Consider the following 18283-nt stretch of genomic DNA (forward strand, 5'->3'; position numbering starts at 1 on the left):
GCTTCCTACAGCCCTCCCTGTGGTGGTCTGATGGCGCAGGCTGCTGCTCTCCAGGGAGGGCTTCCCCTGCTCACCCTTCAAAGCTGCAACTCAACAATCTCCTCCTGGGGAAGCCTTTCTTCTTCACCCCACCTCTCCAGTGGACTCACTGGAACCACTGGCATTTTCTAATTCCCGGGCATCTGTCTGTTGCCTTCACGGATCTACCAGCCTTGAAAGATCCTGGAGGTGTAAGCTCAGCCTCTCATTCCACATTCCTGTGTATGAAGCAGGGGCCTGCACACCAAGGGCTCCATCTTTTTTTCTAAGAGCAGATGCCTCCCTGGTGCTACGTAAAGGCATCAGGGACAGTAGCTCCCATTCATTGACTACCTACATCTCAAGAGCCCATCAACTAAATTTACATCTTCTGCCAGACATGGTGGAGCCCGTTTATAATCCCAGCACTTGGGAGGCTGAGACAGGAGGATCGCGCAGGTTCGAAGCCAGCCTCAGCTACTTAGTGAGGCTCTCAGCAGCTTAGTGAGACCCTGTTTCCAAATAAAATATAAAATAGAGCTGGGACTATAGCCCCGGGGGTAGAAAGCCCCTGGGTTCCGTCCCCAGTACCACAACAAAAATAAATAAATAAATTAATTAATTAATTAACATCTACTTTTAACGTGTGAGAAGTCATAAAAAAGACTCTTTGTTTTTGAAGACCAATCTGCTGTCCACCATTCTGTGACCACAGATTGTGGCAAGCCATGAAGTTAAGATGAACAAGCTGGAATTTCTTTTCTACTAATCTGTGCCATGAATCGGGACCTCTTCGAACCAAAGTTTCTCACTGAGAGAATACTCCTCAGCTACATCGGAAAGAGGCCTAGCGGGAGCATTTGTTCTCAGTTCAAGTCCTCTGAGGCTACATACATGCTAATCATTGTTAAAAATATGCCAAGTTGCCGGGCGTGGTGGCGCACGCTTGTAATCCCCGCGCTTGGGAGGCAGAGAGAGGAGGATCGCGCAGGTTCGAAGCCAGCCGCGCTGGCGTAAGAGACCCTGTTTCAAAAATATAAAATAGGTCTGGGAGTGTAGCCCGGAGGTAGACGGGCTTCCAGGAACCCCAGTACCACCAAAAAAATAAAAAAAAAGCCAAGTTATTTAAATACAGAGTATGATTTTGCTGATCATAAGAAACGGAATGCGTCCTTACAAGCAAGAATATACAGCAGATTATCCACTGTCCCTCCCACTAATAATTTAAATGCAGATGATGAATAGTAAGTCCTTCCGTTTAATTTTCATTCGAAACACCATATAACTGTTTACTAGTTTTATGATACAATTTAATATGCATTCAAAGAGAAATGCCCATGGCAGAATACAGAATTCTCAGGACAAGATGCTTATTAAGCCAAAGAGAAATTGAACTCAGCTTGGGTAATTAGTCTCTTTGCCATGATTGCCAGTTTTAATGTGGAAATGGAAATGAAAGGTCAATATTGAAAGTATTGCAATTATGGTTCAGCATTGCTGTAATAAAATCAGTCTATAATCCCATTTAAAAATTTCTGCTCATCGAGGTGTTTTAATAAGTTTTGAAAGACCAGGTATGATGGCGCGCACTTGTGATCCCAGTATTTGGGGAGCGAAGACAGGAGAATTTTAGGTTTGAAGACAGCCTCAACAACTTAGAAAACCCTGTTTCAAAATAAATAAAATAAAATAGGGCTGAGAGTGTGGTTTTGAGGTAGAATACCCCAGGGTTCAACCTCCAGTTGTGTGTGTGTGTGTGTGTGTGTATGTGTGCGCGCGAGCGCACGCGTGCGTGCACACACGCACATTGGTACGTGCTTGTAATTCCAGCACTTGAGAGGCTAACACAGGAGGATTGCAGGTTTGAGGACAGCCTCGGCAAGAAGTAAAACTTGAAACTCTCTCTTCACACTAGCGAGACCCTGTTTCAAGTTAAGAAAAATAAAAAAACAGGGTTGGAGGGTGTAGCTTGGAGATAGAATGCCTCTGGGTTCAAACCCCAGTACCAGCTAGGCGTGGTGGTGCACGCTTATAATCCCAGCATTTGGGAGGCTGAGACAGGAGAATGGTGGTTTGAGGACAGCCTCACCTACTTAGTGAGGCTCGCCACAATTTAGTGAGACCCTGTTTCAAAATAAAGAATAAAAAATAGGGCTAGGGTGTTGCTCAGAGATAGAATGCCCCTGGGTTTTAAATGGATAAATGGATTCTGAGCTCCACCTCTCCTTCCCTTAAAACACCATACGACACCATATATTCTTCTCTCTGGATGCTTATTAAAATGGGCCTTGCAGCTGAAAGTTTGGGCATCCCTTTCAAAGGAGTGGCGTAGCTGTAATAGCACACTCTGGGGTGTGGGGAAGTGGAGCCTGCCATTCATCTGGTAACACCATTTTCTCCAAGCCCCTATTGCTCAGGACACAGCAGAAGACACGGCAGGCTGTCCCTGTGCTCGTGAAGCTCGGCTCGGCTGGGGCCGACGGACAAGGAAGATACAAGACTCATCTTGTGTGGGGCGGACAGCGACGGGCAGGCTGTGCTATTTTGGATTTGACAGTCAAGGGACGGTGGCTCGGTGCCAGATGAGGGGTCAGCCCCGTGGATCCCGGGAGGTAGAGCAATTCTGAGCCCAGAGAGAGGAAAAGAAGCCGGAAGGAGCTGGGATTAGCGAGGCGGTTTTGGGCAAGGTCTGCCGGGCTCTGAGGACCACAGCAAGGATTCCAGCAAGGTAGAGAGTGGGGAGGCTTTGCTCTGCCACAACCCCTAGAGGGGGACACTTCCTGCGTACCCAGACCCCTAGGTTCCCGCTTCCCTCTGCTCTAAGCAGTGCTCACCCGGGAAGGCTTGGCGCAGACTCAGCACCCTGCCCTGGCTTGGGGCTGAAATTCCACTCTGACCTGAGCCCCTGGCTTCCCACTCCAGGGTCTGTGACCTCAGTGCAGCCCTGGGGGGAGAATAAAGCTGCCCCGTGCTAAGGTGCAGCAGAAAACGCTGACACAAGTAGGGCAGGTGAGGTGCACCTGTAAAGAAAACTCGGGGCACCTGTAAAGAAAACTCGGGGCTTCACGTAAGAAGTCTACGGACACTGAAGCGTGAGACTGAATAACGTTACCTGTGCTGTCTGCCAAGCTGCCAGCCACTACGCTTTGTTTTGTTTTGTTTGTACTAGAGAATGAATCTAGGGGTATTCTACCACTGAGCTACCCTCCCTGCCCTTTTTACTTTATTATTATTATTATTATTATTATTATTATTATTATTATTTTGTGGTATTGGGGGTAGAACTCAGGGGCTTTTCTACCTCCGGGCTCCACTCCCAGACCTATTTTTATATTTTATTTGGGAACAGGGTCTCACTAAGTTGCTGAGAGCCTCACTAAGTAGCTGAGGCTGGCTTTGAACCTGTGCTATCCTGCTGTCTCAGCCTCCCAAGCGCTGGGATTACAAGCATGCGCTACCATGCCCAGCTATTTACTTTTTTATTTTTTAATTTTATTTATTTATTTATTTATTTATTTATTTATTTATTTTTGGTGGTACCGGGGTTCCTGGAAACCCTTCTACCTCTGGGCTACACTCCCAGACCTATTGTATATATTTTTTTGAAAGCAGGGTCTCTTAAGCCAGCAAGGCTGGCTTTGAACCAGTGCGATCCTCCTGTCTCAGCCTTCCAAGCACTGGGATTACAAGCGTGCACCACCATGCCTGGCTATTTACTTTTTATTTTAAAAACAAGGTCTTACTAAATTACTGCATAATGGCCTCGAACCAGCAACCCTCCTTTTCAGCCTCCCAAGTACTGTGATTACAGGCGTGCGCCACCACGTCCAGCTGGTTTTGTCTCTTCTCAAACGTATGTAATGCTTTCCATGATCGTCTGAGGCGGGCACTAGAATCTTCACCCTTTTCCAGCTGAGGAATAGAGCGGTGACCTCCTTGCTCGAGATCACACCATCCAATTAGCGGCCGAGGAGAGAATCCTCACCGGAACACTTGATTCCCTAGGTCGGCAACAGAGGCCTCTTCAGAGGTCAAAACAGCACTGTCCTTTTGGGAAAAGTGGAGCTGAGTAAAAACCAGCTCCGCATAGGCTTCTGCACCCAAGCCCTCTGTCTCTGTCTCTGTCTCTCCAGAGCTTGCTCTGAGCCTTGACCATGGAAGGCACTTAATACAGTTTTGGTGAATGAATGAACGAAGCCAAGTGCTTTGCACGGTGCCTGGCAAGTAGACAGTGTTCGATACATCGCTGCTATTATTAAGTTCGCTCATTGCTTACGGATCCTGTTCCAGTCTGAGGGGATTTTCTTAGTCAATTTCGAAAGGCACACTGAAGTCCGAGAACACAAAATCCATTCTACGAGAAGACTGATGATGTGGGATGTCATGTACCGCGAGATCCTGTTTTCTGTCCTGAACCAAATCTCAGTCCTGTGTGTCCCACTTATGAGTCTTGTGTCTTGTTTTATTTGTAGATTTCTGGAGAGAAGGCTGAGTTTTGTATGATTTGGAAAGTACTGTCTGAAAGTAAAATATCATTATTGTTGCTTTCAACACCTTTGCCCAACCATGACTTCTGGAGCTGATAAATTCAGCAAAGTAGCAGGATACAAAGTCAGCTTACAAAAATCACTAGCTTTTCTTTACAGCAATCATGAAACCAATGAAAAATAAATAAAATATTAATTCTATTCATAAGAGCCTTAAAATTACTTAGGAATAAATCTTTTTTGGGGGTAAGAACTTTTATTTTTTTATTAATGCACTGTATTCATACATCATAATGGGATTAAAAAAAAACTGTGTAGACATACGTGCACACATCACCCAGTTAGCCCCTACCCCACACCATTCCCTCCCCCTCCCTCCTTCTCATGCTTGGCTTAGTGGTTGACATCTAATATTATAGCAATGTATCCGAAATTAACAATGATAAATTCACATAATAGATTCATTTGTCTGATATCAAACTTTTGATCACTTAGAGATAACATTTCAATATTTCTTTTTGCTTTCTTTCTTACCAGAGAATATATTTTCTTTTTTTTTTTAAGGTGAAACTATCATACATTTTTTTCCAGAAAAAATCTGTCCTAACATGAAATATGAACTCTAAATACCCAAAACAATCTCAAAAAAGAACAAAGCCAGAAGATGTACATTTTCTGATTTCAAACCTTATAAAGCTACATTAATTGAAACAGTGTAGTACTGCTATAAAGGCAGATATATAAACCAGTGGAGTAAAATAAAAAGCCTAGAAATAAATTCTTCCATATATGGTCAAGTTATTTTTGACAAGGTTTCCAAGAACATTTGGTGAAGGAAATAATGATCCTTTCACTAAATATTGTTGAAAAATAATAATTACATGAAAAAGAATAAAGTTGGACCCTTATTTAACACCATATACAAATATTAACTCAAAGTAGATAAAAGACCTAAATGTAAATCTTAAGATTATAAACTTTTAGAAGAAAACCTGGGTCATAACACTTCACAAAATTGAAATTGGCAGTGATTTCTTGGATATGATTTCAAAGGCACAGGTAACAACAGAATAAACAAACAAACTTCCTAAAAAATAAAAAAAATTGTACATCCAAAGACAATGTAAACAGAGTTAAAAGTTACTGATAGAATGGGGTAAAATATTTCCAAATGCTATATCTGAAGGTATATTAATATTCCAAATAGAAATCCTAAAAATTAACAGCAATAAAAGCAAACAATACAATTTAGAAATAGGTAAAAGAAAATAAATAATGAATCTCCAAAGATTTTAACCAATAAAGACATGAATATATTCTTCTTTGCTTAGTTGTCTGCTGGATGGAAAATCTTGTTTCTCTGGTTCTGGTGGGTATTACCTATTTCTTCTTTGTAGTTAATCTATTTGAATATTTTCTCTGGCGCTGGTTTTGAAGACATAAATTCCTTCAGTTTCTGTTTGTCATGGAAGCTTCTTATTTCCCCATCTAATTTGATAGATAGTTGTGCTGGGTAGGAAATTTTTGGCTGGAAGTTATTTTTTTTCAGAGTTTGGAATATGTTACCCCAAGCCCTTCTGGCTTTCATGACTTGGTTTGGGAAGTCTGGAGTGATTCTAATTGGTTTGCCTCTGAGTGTCACTTGGCCTTTTGTTTTTGTTGCTTTTAAGATTCTCTGCTTGGCTTCCACATTGGTCATTTTGACAATTATGTGGCGTGGGGAACCTCTTCTCCGATCCTGTCTAAAGGGAGTTCTATACGTTTCCTGGACCTGTGTATCGACCTCTTGCTCTATGTTTGGAAATTTTTCTGCTATTATTTATTTGAAGGTATTATTGATCCCTTTGGTTTCACCTTCTTTTCCCTCCTCTATTCTGATTATTCTTAGGTTAGCTCTCTTAAAATGGGCCCATATTTCTTCAATGTCAGATTCCTGCTGTCTGACTTTTTTTTTCTAAGTTATAAATTATGTGTTCGTTTTTGGAGTGATTCTCTTCTAGGAGGGATATTCTATTCTCCATGTGGTCTAATCGATTGTTTATACTTTGAATTGAGGCCTTTACCTCAATGATTGCATCCTTTATGTCTTTTAGACCTCTCTAAATTCTTTTTGAAGGTCCTGAATTATTTCTACAGTTATATTCCTGATTTGATCTTCTGGAAATCTCTGAATTTCTGTGTTATCAGGTTCTGATAATATGAGGTTGTGGGCATTCATTGCTTTATTGTTGTTCCTCTTTCCCATGATTTCAGAAGTTTGTGCCTTCCCTGGATCACTACGACTTCACTGAGGGTGCTCTGTATCTCGAGTCTGTGGTAATCTCAGCCGCCACTATTTCTTTACTGGATTGTATCGCAAAGTCTCAGACTCAGGGAGTTAATCTAGGCTCCGTGAGACCGTGGGGGTGCTGGGCTGGGTGTTTTCCCATAGGGAGCTGTGACTTGGGTGTGGTATCTCCTTCACTGGGTTGGACTGCAAAATCTCAGACCCAGGGAGATTATCAAAGTCCCTGGGCGTGCAGTACAGGGATTTCTCCTTTAGGGGTCGCAATTTCACTCACAGTTATTGTGCGTGTTGATCAGGTGCTGTTGAGGGCACAGTGAACTCGCTGTCGCTGCTGGCAATATGGCACCGCTGTCACACCCTTGACCGTGAGGCTGGCATATTTCTTTTCTGGTTTTGAGCTCTGTTCTGAGTCCCAGGAAGGTGTGATGAGCTTGACCAGTGGGAGTTTTAGACGTTCTTTGCGCTGAAAGAAATGCTGGATTACACCCGAATGATCCGCAGCTGCTCACTTCAGCTCGTTTACCTTTCCTCTCTGGATCCTGGTGCTGTGAGGGAAGATGGTGCCGGTGCGGCTCCGCTGCTGCATTCTGGGCTTGATTTCTGGTCTCTGGTTGTTCTTCTAGTCTTTTTTTTCTCTGTCCCTTGTGTTTACATTTTTCATTTCTCTGCTGATGGCATTTTCTGGCTATGAAAAGTGCTGATTTTGTGGCAATAGAGATCGAGTTTTAGCAGGGCTCATAAATGCTGCTTTTCTCAGTCGCCATCTTCCCGGAAATCTTACTTAGGAATAAATCTAACCAAGGAGGTAAAGGACCTCCAATATGAAAATTATAAAATACTAAAGAAAGTAATTGAAGATTTTTGGAAGATGGAAAGACTTCCCATGTTCTTGGATAGGCAGAACAAATATCAAAATAATGGCCAAACTCACAAAAGGATCCTACAGATTTAATACTCTCTCTTAAAATGCCAGTATTATTCTTCACAGAGCTAGAAATTCATGTGGAAGAACAAAAGATCCAGAATATCTAAAACAATGCAAAGCAATAAGAACCACACTAGAACATCACAATACCTGATTTCAAATGATACTGCAGAGCTATAGTAACAAAATCAGCATGGTATTGGCACAGAAACAGATCTAGAGACCAATAAAGAGAATAGAAAACACGCTGAAAAAAATCTTTACACTTAGAGACAGTTGGTGTGTGTGTGTGTGTGTGTGTGTGTGTGTGTGTGTGTGTGTGTGTGGCTGGTGACTGAACTCTGGGGCATTCTACCTCTGAGCTAAACCCCCAGCTCTATTTTATTTTTTTATTTGGGAACAGGCCTATCTAAGTTGCTGAGGCTAGCATCAAGCCTGCAATCCTCCAGCCTCAGCCTCCCAAGCACTGGGATTACAGCTGTGCCCTACCACACCTCTCAAATATTAACCCCGACAACAATGAAGGGCATATTAATTCTTAACGCTATTTCAGGAATAAGACAAACAGCGTGAGTTCCATTTTTGCCAATTAACAGCTGTGTGCTCTTGTGTAAAAGTTAAACTTCCTAAATATCTGGAACCTGAGTTTAGTAGACAGTTAAGAACTATTATGGGCAGTGCATGGTGTAGCTGGTGGGAGCCATATACCTGTATTTAAAGTATTCAGTGAATGAAAAGAATCTTTAGCATTTTTAAATGTACCGCCTTGATAATATATCTTATTAATCCACAGAGATATTTTATTTTCTAAGAATTGTAAGGTAAACTCTCCATTCTAGATAGAGTAGACAGGCTATAACTTTGTATCTGCCTGTATTCCCCATTTGAAATGATCTCTCAATATGTTTTTAAAGTTATATTTTGAAATCAGCTTCTGGTTAGAGCTGGGAAGAGGCATAGTCCCTTAACATAAATAAATATGTCCCTTAACATAAAGAAAGTCTAGGTTGGAAAGTTTATGACCTTGGAAACCAGGGTTATTCCCTGAGGAGTAGCCATGACTACCACACTTACAATCCGAACACAAAAAGTGACGATAACCGTCTCAGCTGTCATGTCTTTCCTTACATGTCAATTTCAAGCTTCCCCAGGAGCTACTAAACCGTGCCAGTATAAATTACCTATAGGTGTGCTCAAAGAGGATCACTAAGGACACAGAAGGAAGGTAGCCCGTGCTTTTCATTAAAATCAGTTCCTTTGAGGGGAACAATTTAGTGAAAATGCTGTGCTGGGCTTTGTTTTAATAAACCTGACACGCAGGTTAGAGGCAGAAGCTGTTAGTGCTCCCCACGTTTCCAGCAGCTTGAAGAGCCCTAACACAGAGACGCGGGGTTTCAGCTGACTCTCCACTTAGCAATGTCATCAGTTCCCACAGTCTACCTTGCCCCCCTCCCGCAGCATGCCAGGTGCTGAGAAATCCGCCCAACATCTTTCTCCGGGAGCAGCCGTCACTTCCAAAGAATCGTTTCTTCCTTCTCTGGGAAGGATGTCTGCTACTTTATTCGGAGGCAAAAAAACAAACGAACAAAAAAAAAACCCTTGCTATTGCACATTTGAGAATGAGAATGTTTTCATTTGTTAGGGTTAATTATTTGCCATACTTACAAAAATCCATTACTTTTTCAAAATGGCCTCAAAGTTCTAGTCTATGTTATTATCCAAGAAATGCAAGACTTTATTTTGATAGAGGGTTAGACTCTGCTATATACAGGAGACCACACATACATACACTCCCTTCTGGTTTTGATAAATGTGATATGGAGGTGTCTAGCCAAATATTATTTAATACTACCTACACGCATTGAAAAGGGGGTAAAAGTTTTGGTTAACTTAATACTTTGGTGACTGGAAGTTTCTGCAAATAATTCTAGAGCTGTTTTCCACTTCTAAGCCTTAAATCATATATAACACCATCTCATCTAGGTTACTGTGTGAACACGTGGTTTTTATTTATATTTATTATTTATTCATTTATTTTTGGGATATTGGGGACTGAACTGAGGGATGTCCTGCCTCTGAGCTGCACCTGCAGCCTTATCTTATTTTTATTTTGAAACGGGGTCTCCCCAGGTTGCTGAGAATCTCACTACTTGCTGAGGCTGTCCGTGAATCTGCCATCTCCGGTCTCAGCCTCCAAGTGCTGGGATTATAGATGGGCGCCATCATGCCCAGCTAACACATGGTTTTTTAAGGTCCCGAAAGCAAGCTGCAGAACCGTAAGCACATTGGTGTAGACAGGTCCTCATTCAGCACTTGCAAAAAGATGAAGCTTACACAGCACTCCTGACAAACGCCCACCACATTCTAACTTAAACAATTTCTGATACCGGGCACCCACGTGCTCCCTCGGGCCACTTCTCTCTCTTCTCCCTTCTCCTACTGCTCTTACCAAGCGAAGCGAGTGACTTGAAATTCCCAGTGGCTGAAGTGACATAGACGCCATTGCCCTGAGTGGCTGTCAAGTATGTCTTTTTCATCACTCACACAGTGGCATGAAAGAGAGACTGAGCCAGTCACCTGCACTGTGTGCAAAATAGAGCACATAATACGCAAAATAGTATTTTTCTGAGCAAGACGTTGGTGTGCCAGGAGAGGTTAAGAGCCTTGTCCTGTGCATTGGAAGCACATTGGGGAATGCTCAAAAGCAGAGGAGAGGAAGTAGGACTCAGGGGTGACCTTAAAATCTTCTTCTTTGTGACAATGTAGATGATTCTCAGAGATATCCTGTTAAGTAAAATAAGCCAGATACAGAAAGACAGATACTGCATAATCTCATTCATACACAGGACCCAAAAGAGCTCATCTCACCTCGTGGAAGGTAAAAGTAGAATAGTGCCAGGTATGGTGGTGCACATTTGGAATCCCAGCAGCTCGGGAGGCTGAGACAGGAGGTTCACAAGTGAGAGGCCAGCTTGTGCAACTTAGTGAGACTGTTTCTCAACATAAAGAATGAAAAGGGCCAGGGATGTGGCTCAGTGGTAAAGAGCCCCTGGGCTGGGTTCCCACTATGGGAAGAGGGTGGAATGGAATAGTGTTTATCAGAGACTGAGGAAGGAAGGAGGAGGGTGGAGAAAGGCAAGTCAACAGGTCCAATCTCAGTTAGATAAAAGGAGTGAGTTCTTTCTCTTGCACAGGGTGACTGAAATGCCCTGTGTTTTTGAAGAAGCTAGAAAAAGGGGATTCTGAATGCTGGACACAAAGAAATGCCAAGTGCTTAATGCGACGGGTATACCAGTTACCCTTATTCGATCACTGCACAATGTAAGCATGCGTCAAAGCATCACATTGTACCCCACAGGTATGCATAGTTATTATGTGTCAATCAAAAATAAAAGGATAAAGAGGCCCTGGCCTTTCAGAAGAGGAAATCCCCACAGCAACCCTATGATTCCCAGCATATGAAGAAGTATCTTATACTGAAAGCAATGCTCTGATTATATTGCTCCCTCCCTCAAGACTTCAAACGGGCTCAAGATGTAAGCAGGTCAATAGGTTAAATACAGTCATCTGAAAATGAATGTTGGCATGAGACAGCTACAGCCTCAGTTGGCCCCTGAATGAGTATTTAGTGGAAACAAATAAGGCAGGGGCTGGGTAAGGACACGGCAGGTCAGGTGGCCTCTCAGTCCACCCACCACTCCATGAACATGGGATAACTTTTTCTCGGCTCTGTCCATGGTTCTGTTACTCCATTTAGATCTCTGAATGGCAAAGGGACAGGGACATCTAATAAGTTGTCACCTCTCCAGAGATGCTTCCACTGGTCATCTCAAAAGGACGCACTTCTTCTCTACCATCCTTGCTTCCCCAGTGCTCTGTGGCCTTCATAACTATCTGACAGTATAGCGTAGATTTATTTGTTGAAGACTTCTTGTCTGTCTCCCATGTGGGAAGGTGCACTCCATGAGGGCAAGAGTATCTGTCTTTCCCATCTCTAGTGCCCAGAGCATCGCTTGAGAGCTAGTGCAGGCTCAATGCACATTTCTGAATGATGAAACAAACATCTCAGCCTTAAAGTGTCTTGGGAACTTGTATGCTTGTCTGCCCTATTAAGCAGAAGGGGCTTTGAGAGTCCTCTGTCCTCAACACGGATGCTTACAGAGACTAGGCTGGGTGTCTGAGACACAAATCAGGAGCCCTTCATCCCAGAGAGAAGGCACCTTTACCTTTTGAAGATGAGAAGCCACTATCTCAGAAGAGGTTGGGAGGCTCCCTGGAGGAGCTGGGTGCTCTGCTCCAAGCATCCACTGCAGCTTTGAGAAGATGGGCCGCATCAGCCAGTGGTAGAGAAGAGTATTGGCTCAGAACAGGTGGCGGAACCACAGGTGTGGTGAATGGGTCAGGCAACGTTGCCTGAGACCCAACATTGCTGACAGCTCCAAGATATTACTTCAAAAATGGCACACATTAAATCTTAGCAGGGGGGCTATGGATCAAAGTACTTAAGCAGGGGCTGCGCTCAGCAATTCTTGGCTGACCTCACCTGTATCCACCTGTGATTAAAAAGGATAAGATACTGGTTTGGATGCTAATCTATGCCTGGGTTCTATTCAAACCAACTATGTTAAAAGTTCTGGGCATAGGGCCTGGGCACCATCAATATTTCTAAAAGCTCTCCAGGGGTGATACCATTATGCAGTCTGGTTTAAAACCACTGGAATAAAGTGAAATGTAAATTTCATTACCCATCTTTGGGTCTCCTCCATTGCCCAAGCAGTTGGCATCCTGTGGATTGGGGAAACTATTTTTGGAAATACGAGAAAAGCATTGGAAAAAAAAAAATCAACCCTGTGTGTGTGCAAAACAGACACATACTATCATTATTTTTTTTTTTCCCTTCTACTGAGGGCTTCAAATTTCTAGATCTTTCTGAGCACTCTTGTGTTACAAAACAAACAGCCAAGTTCCCAATACCACCAATGGGATTTCCGGAGAAAGACAAATATGGCAGAACTTCAGTTGCACGACTTCTTCCTCTCAAAGGCTCCATTGCTCTGTCAGCTTTCACAAAATGTAAGAAACTGAAGTCTGAAGGGGACTCCATTTCAACCAGCTAACACCCTGCCACCTTTGCAAATAAACCGCCGTGGCTGTGAACTGTACCCACCAGCTACATTTCCCTAGTGTGTCTGCTCTCCTAGGAGCCCACATGAAAGGGGGATTTGTCAGAATACGACTGTGCCTGAGATCAAGGAAGCAAAACAGGGGCAGAGGCAGACTCTCCCGCAAGCTTTTCTCTTTACTAGAATCAGATATCAAAGAGGAGGAAAAGAAGCCCTGGGCCCACCGCTGGTCTGTCGTTAGTGATTAATAAAGAGGAAGACGGCCGGGCGTGGTGGCACACACTTGTAATTCCCGCACTTGGGAGGCTGAAACAGGAGGAAAACACTGAAACAGGAGGAGCATTGCCGGGCATGGTGGCACACGCTTGTAATCCCCGCACTTGGGAGGCTGAGCCAGAAGGATCGCACAGGTTCGAAGCCAGCCTCAGCTACTTAGTGAGGCCCTCAGCAACTTGGTGAGACCCTTTTTTCCAAATAAAATATAAAATAGGTCTGGGAGTATAGCCTGGAGGTAGAAAGCCTCTGGGTTTCATCCCCAGTACCACACACACATACACACACACACAAAAAAAAAAAAAAACCCCAAAATTATAAAGAGGAAGGCAACCTGGAGGATAATACTGGGGCCCAGAGTTTTACATCTGAGTCTCTTCATGACGATCAGTAACAGTCCATTTTGAACAAGAAGGTTCCAAGTTCTTTCAGCACGTTTTGTTGGCCCACCAGAATTTGTTTATATCTTTTTTTTAGTGTGTGTGTGTGTGTGTGTGTGTGTGTGTGTGTGTGTGTGTATGTGTGTGTTACTGTGGATGGAATCCAGGAGTATTCACCTCCAAGCTACCCCTCAGCCCTATTTTATTCTTTTATTTTTGAAACATGATCTCACCAAGTTGCCAAGGCTAGTCTCAAACCTGCGATCTTCCGGTCTCAGCCGCCCAAATACTGGGATCACAAGCATTTGCCAGCACAGCTAGCTCATTGCCCTCATTTTTCATCAGCACCAGGTAGACCTCTGCGTGATGGATGTCATACCTTTGCATTAAGTGCTGAAATGCTAAAATGAACGGCCATGTTTTCTAAGGGGTGTGTGTGTGTGTGTGTGAGTGTGTGTGTGTTGGGCATGAAGCAGGATGGAAAACTGACAAAAGTAACCCATCACCTTCAGAACATGCTTAAAAATATGGCAGTGATAATGATGGTGGTGGCTAACGCTTGTTAAGCACCAGTATGGGTCAGGTGCGGTGTTCAGTGGTTGGGTGGTTGGTTTGGTGTTTGGTTTGTTTGTGTGTGGTATTGGGGATTGCATTCAGGGACCTCTGAATTACACTCCAACCCTTTTTAATGTCTTGGTTTGAAATAGGGTCTAAGTAACTGAAGGTCTCTCTAATTTGCCGAGGCTGTTCTCAAACCTGTGATCCTCCTGTCTCAGCCTCTCAAGTACTGGGATTACAGCTATGCACCACCATACCCAGTGGCTGTGTTCATTTTTTACATGTATTTTTTATCATCCTACTACGTAATAGGAAAGTGATTACTACTATTCACCCATTACAGATGAGAAAGCTAAAACAGAGAGATGAGGTAACTTGTTTACAGTAAACAAATCCATCAGAGCCATCAGCAGAGCTATCAGCAGAGAGAACGTGTAACTCATTTCTGTGGTGTTGGTCTCCATAGAAAGCCTCCTAAATTTCTGAAGAGCAGCCTCGGCTGGTTCATGATGTGGCCCTGAGCATCTCCTTTCTCCCCTCCCTTCCAACCTCTCACAGGAAGCATACTGCAGTCAAAGGCATTGACTCACATACTGCAGGAGAGTGTATGCCTCCTCGCTTTCTACATAAAATTTACCATCTTCAGGCTTCAGTACCGGTTTTTCCATGGAACCATCCCAACCCTCAAATACAGTAAGCTATAAGAACGTAGTGTCTCTTTAACTCTACCAAGCATTCCCTGTCTTTAAGCAATATTGTCAGTGGTCATTTTATGTCCTCCCATGGATCCCCGTATCTCAGAAGTGTATTTTAAACTATGTCAGCACAATGCCTGGTATATCATGGGGTGCTGATCCATAGTCTCTTACTATTGTTTCTCAAAACGAGAGAGTTGAGACTGCCTTATGGCATTCTGTAAACAACAGTGTCTTGTTGAGAATGCGAGGGAGCTGGAAAGTTTTACTTTCTACCCTGGTTCAGAGGCTAAAAGATGCCTCTACCCGGATCCCCACACTGAACATGAAGATGACTTCGATGACCACCCTCCCTCTCAAGTGCTCCACAGAGCACTGAGTATCTCATGCATGTCTCCATTCTGGATGCAAACCCAGCACCAAACCTTTACATTCTAATTTTCTGGACCTTTGTACGACAGGTGGCAGCCACTTCCACAGTCCTGGCAATAGAATTCATAAACACAGACCTACATGTTTAAAATATGCAATAACAATAAACCAGATACTTGAATTTATTTCAGAACATTGTACAAACCCATGGTCTTGAATGAGCCAGCCATTGTGCTAGAAACACATAAATACCCACCTGTGAGGCACCAGGGAGTCACCTGCACACCCAATAATAAAGAATCCACACGCTTGCTATAAGTACAAATGAAGGCACAGATGGTAAATGATTATGCAACGTAATTCCGCTTTTCTTCCTTGCGACGCACAACAAATGACTGTCCTGTGTGTGTGCGTGTGTGTGTGTGTGTGTCTGTGTACGTGTGAGTGAATTGTATAAATAAGAAGCTTCCTCTAGTCTTTCACTCAACGTGAGAGAAGAAATAAACATTCTCATTTTAGAAGTGGGGAATTTTTTTTTTGTAATATAAAACTGAATGGCAAGAAAAGGAAAAGGAAATCTAAGAATGAACATCACCAGAGGACATTTCCTCATGACAATTAAAAAAAAAATCGCTGCAGACACCCGGTGAGGCTGCGCGTGTGTGCTGTGGCAAGCCTGAAGATGGGAGGCTCATTTTTGCCTGAACTTTCTGTCTGAACAACCATGCAAGGAGGACGACTTGCTTTCCTCTGCCTGACAAAGGAAACGCAGGCAGCTGCTCTCTAACTTCAATTTCTAGAGGGCTGGCGATGGGCACGGCCATCTGTAGGGCAGCTTTTGTTTGATATGAAGACCACAGCACAGGATATTTAAGTGACATTCCACAGAACGCTTCTGTGCCGCCACCAGGGTGTCCCGGACGCGGTGATTATAATGTGCGCTTTCTTTGGGTGATCACGGATTCAACATTAAGAAAAGACAGATTCGCCTTATTGACAAAGATACAAAAAAAGAAGGATATGAAAACACGTCTGCTGGGAAAGAGATGACCAGAATTCCCCAATAGAAAGGACCAAAAAAAAAAAACACACAAAACCCAACAAAACAAAATTCAGACAATGGCAGATCTTCTCACACTCAAAAAAGAGCAGGCTGGCCCCCTATTGAAACGCACCCTAATTAATACAGCGTGCGCTCCCCACATGCATTTCTAGCCCAGCCTGGGAGCTGAAAACTATTCACCGAAGTCTTATTTTTTGATGCTAAAAAGGCTCCGCCAAGCAGCTTCAGCGACCGCAACGATGAAAGAGAGGACTGCAGGTGCATACCTTAACGTCCTGATTGGTGAAGATCTCGGTGTCCACCGCACAGGCGACCAGGGTGGACACGTCACAGTCCATGCTAGGGGCTGGCATTCCCCCGTCCTCAATTTAAAATAAAGAGTTAGGCAACCTCAGAGTCGGGGGGGAGTGCGGAGAGAGGCTCCAGATGGCCCCCGTGCTGCGTGCCGAGCTCTGGGGACCAGCTCGCTGGCACCTGGAGCCGGCTGCCCTGCGCGCTGTCCTCCGCCACGTCTGTGGCAGCTCGGCAGAGTAACGGCCCGGCTCTCTCCTAGCAATGACATCACCGCAAAGACTGACACAAGCCGAAGCTTTTTTTTTTTTTGTACCCCAAGCCTTTTATCTCTAGACAGCGCAGTAGAGCAAATTGAACATGATTATGTGCTAAATCTGAACTCAGACTAAATCAATCCGGGCAGCGTTAGTAAGGAACTGACTCATAGCTGCTGTTTCAGCCTAGTGCTTAGCTTTGCAAAAAGCGGGAGGGGAGGCTGGGGGGCGGGAGAGGTGAGGCTAGTTCTGCAGATCAGCCTCCTGAGGTTAAAGTTGATAACTGTCTGCCGGGGAGAGGAGCGGGGAGTCCAGGCATTCTGTGAATTGCTGGCCTTCTGATTGTTCTGTGGCATTCCAAGCAGCCATACACGTTCTCGGCATCCTAATGCATCCCGGGCAGGGCGTGAATAGAGATCCCTTCTCTGAGTGACTAAAGGGCTGGTCGTCGGTCATTTAGGCAGCCTGGTAAGGGGAGATAATTAGAGGTTTGTGGAAATTCTATTTGAAGGGCTTAAGTGTAGACCAGTAAGCAAAAGCACTGTTCCACGCTCGAGGTTTCAGGCTGTCTCCAAGGTCATTCGAACCAAAGGCAGTCAGTGGAAAGGAGTGAGCGTCTCACCCGGGGACAGATGGCGGGGTCCGATGGGCACGTTTAGCGATGTGGGTCACTGTCAGAGCCTCGGGGCTCTCCTTGGCCCGAGACTTGGAGCACAGCCCTTTTCTCTCACACACTCTTTATTCCAGCTGTGAATCTCTAAAGGGCAGGCTCCTGGATAATTCCCCTTCCTATCTTGAGCCTTGAGCGGAATAGCTGCGGCTCAAGGAGACGATACACGTTTAATGACCAAGTTAATCGCACGGGAATAACACATTCAGCCGAGCAGAAAGAAACTAGTAAACTGGCTTTAATCTTGTCTTCAGTTATGCAAATCCTAGTGGAAAATACTAACCTTCTAGCAGCTGTGTCCCAGCAGGGAGACAGTGGCATCTTCCTCAGATGCAAGAGCATCATGGCTTAGAGACTGGCACCTCTCTAACTCACTATTGAACAAAGCAGTCCAGATTTCCATGAAGTTGCGAACGGTGACATTTCAGACTGAGGGCACAAGCTTTGGGGCTGGTCCTCGCTGCCTTATCTGTGCGTACCAGTGTGCGCGCGTGTGGTGTGTTCATGCGACATTTCGTACATTGACCTACACTGAGGAGAATCTGAAGTCCCCTCTGCATGTAGCTCAGCTAACGTTTTCTGTGTGATAACTATGGGCAAAGTTCTGCCCCGGATCTTCTTCAGGAAAAAAATGATAAAAAAAAAAAAGCAAACGTCACAAACCGGGCATGGTGGCGCACATTGATAATCCCAGTACTTAGGAGGCTGAGACAGGAGGATCATGCAGGCTTGAAGCCAACCTGGACAACTTAGCGAGGCCCTCTACAGCTTAGTGAGACCTTTTTTTCCAAATAAGAATTAAAACTGGGATGGGAGTTTAGCTCAGAGATAGAATGTCTTTGGGTTCAATCCCCAGTGTCAATAAATAAATAAATAAATAAATA

General features: G+C 44.1%; 1 protein-coding gene across 2 annotated transcripts in view; it reads right to left on the reverse strand.

The window, feature by feature from the left end:
- Window positions 1–18283, reverse strand: part of RCAN2 (regulator of calcineurin 2) — a gene marked incomplete at both ends in the record, with an annotated part of 193776 nt that overhangs the window by 77235 nt on the left and 98258 nt on the right. The window contains one exon of one of the 2 annotated variants that reach the window (XM_080699977.1): window positions 16448–16534. The exons of the other annotated variant lie outside the window; for it this stretch is intronic. Coding sequence (XP_080556103.1) covers window positions 16448–16534 — 87 coding nt within the window. Of the gene's footprint in view, window positions 1–16447; window positions 16535–18283 lie in introns of those variants that run through there. 2 annotated transcript variants of the gene reach the window in all.

This window comes from Muscardinus avellanarius (assembly GCF_963383645.1).
Source record: "Muscardinus avellanarius genome assembly, chromosome: 8".
Taxonomy (NCBI): Eukaryota; Metazoa; Chordata; class Mammalia; order Rodentia; family Gliridae; genus Muscardinus; species Muscardinus avellanarius.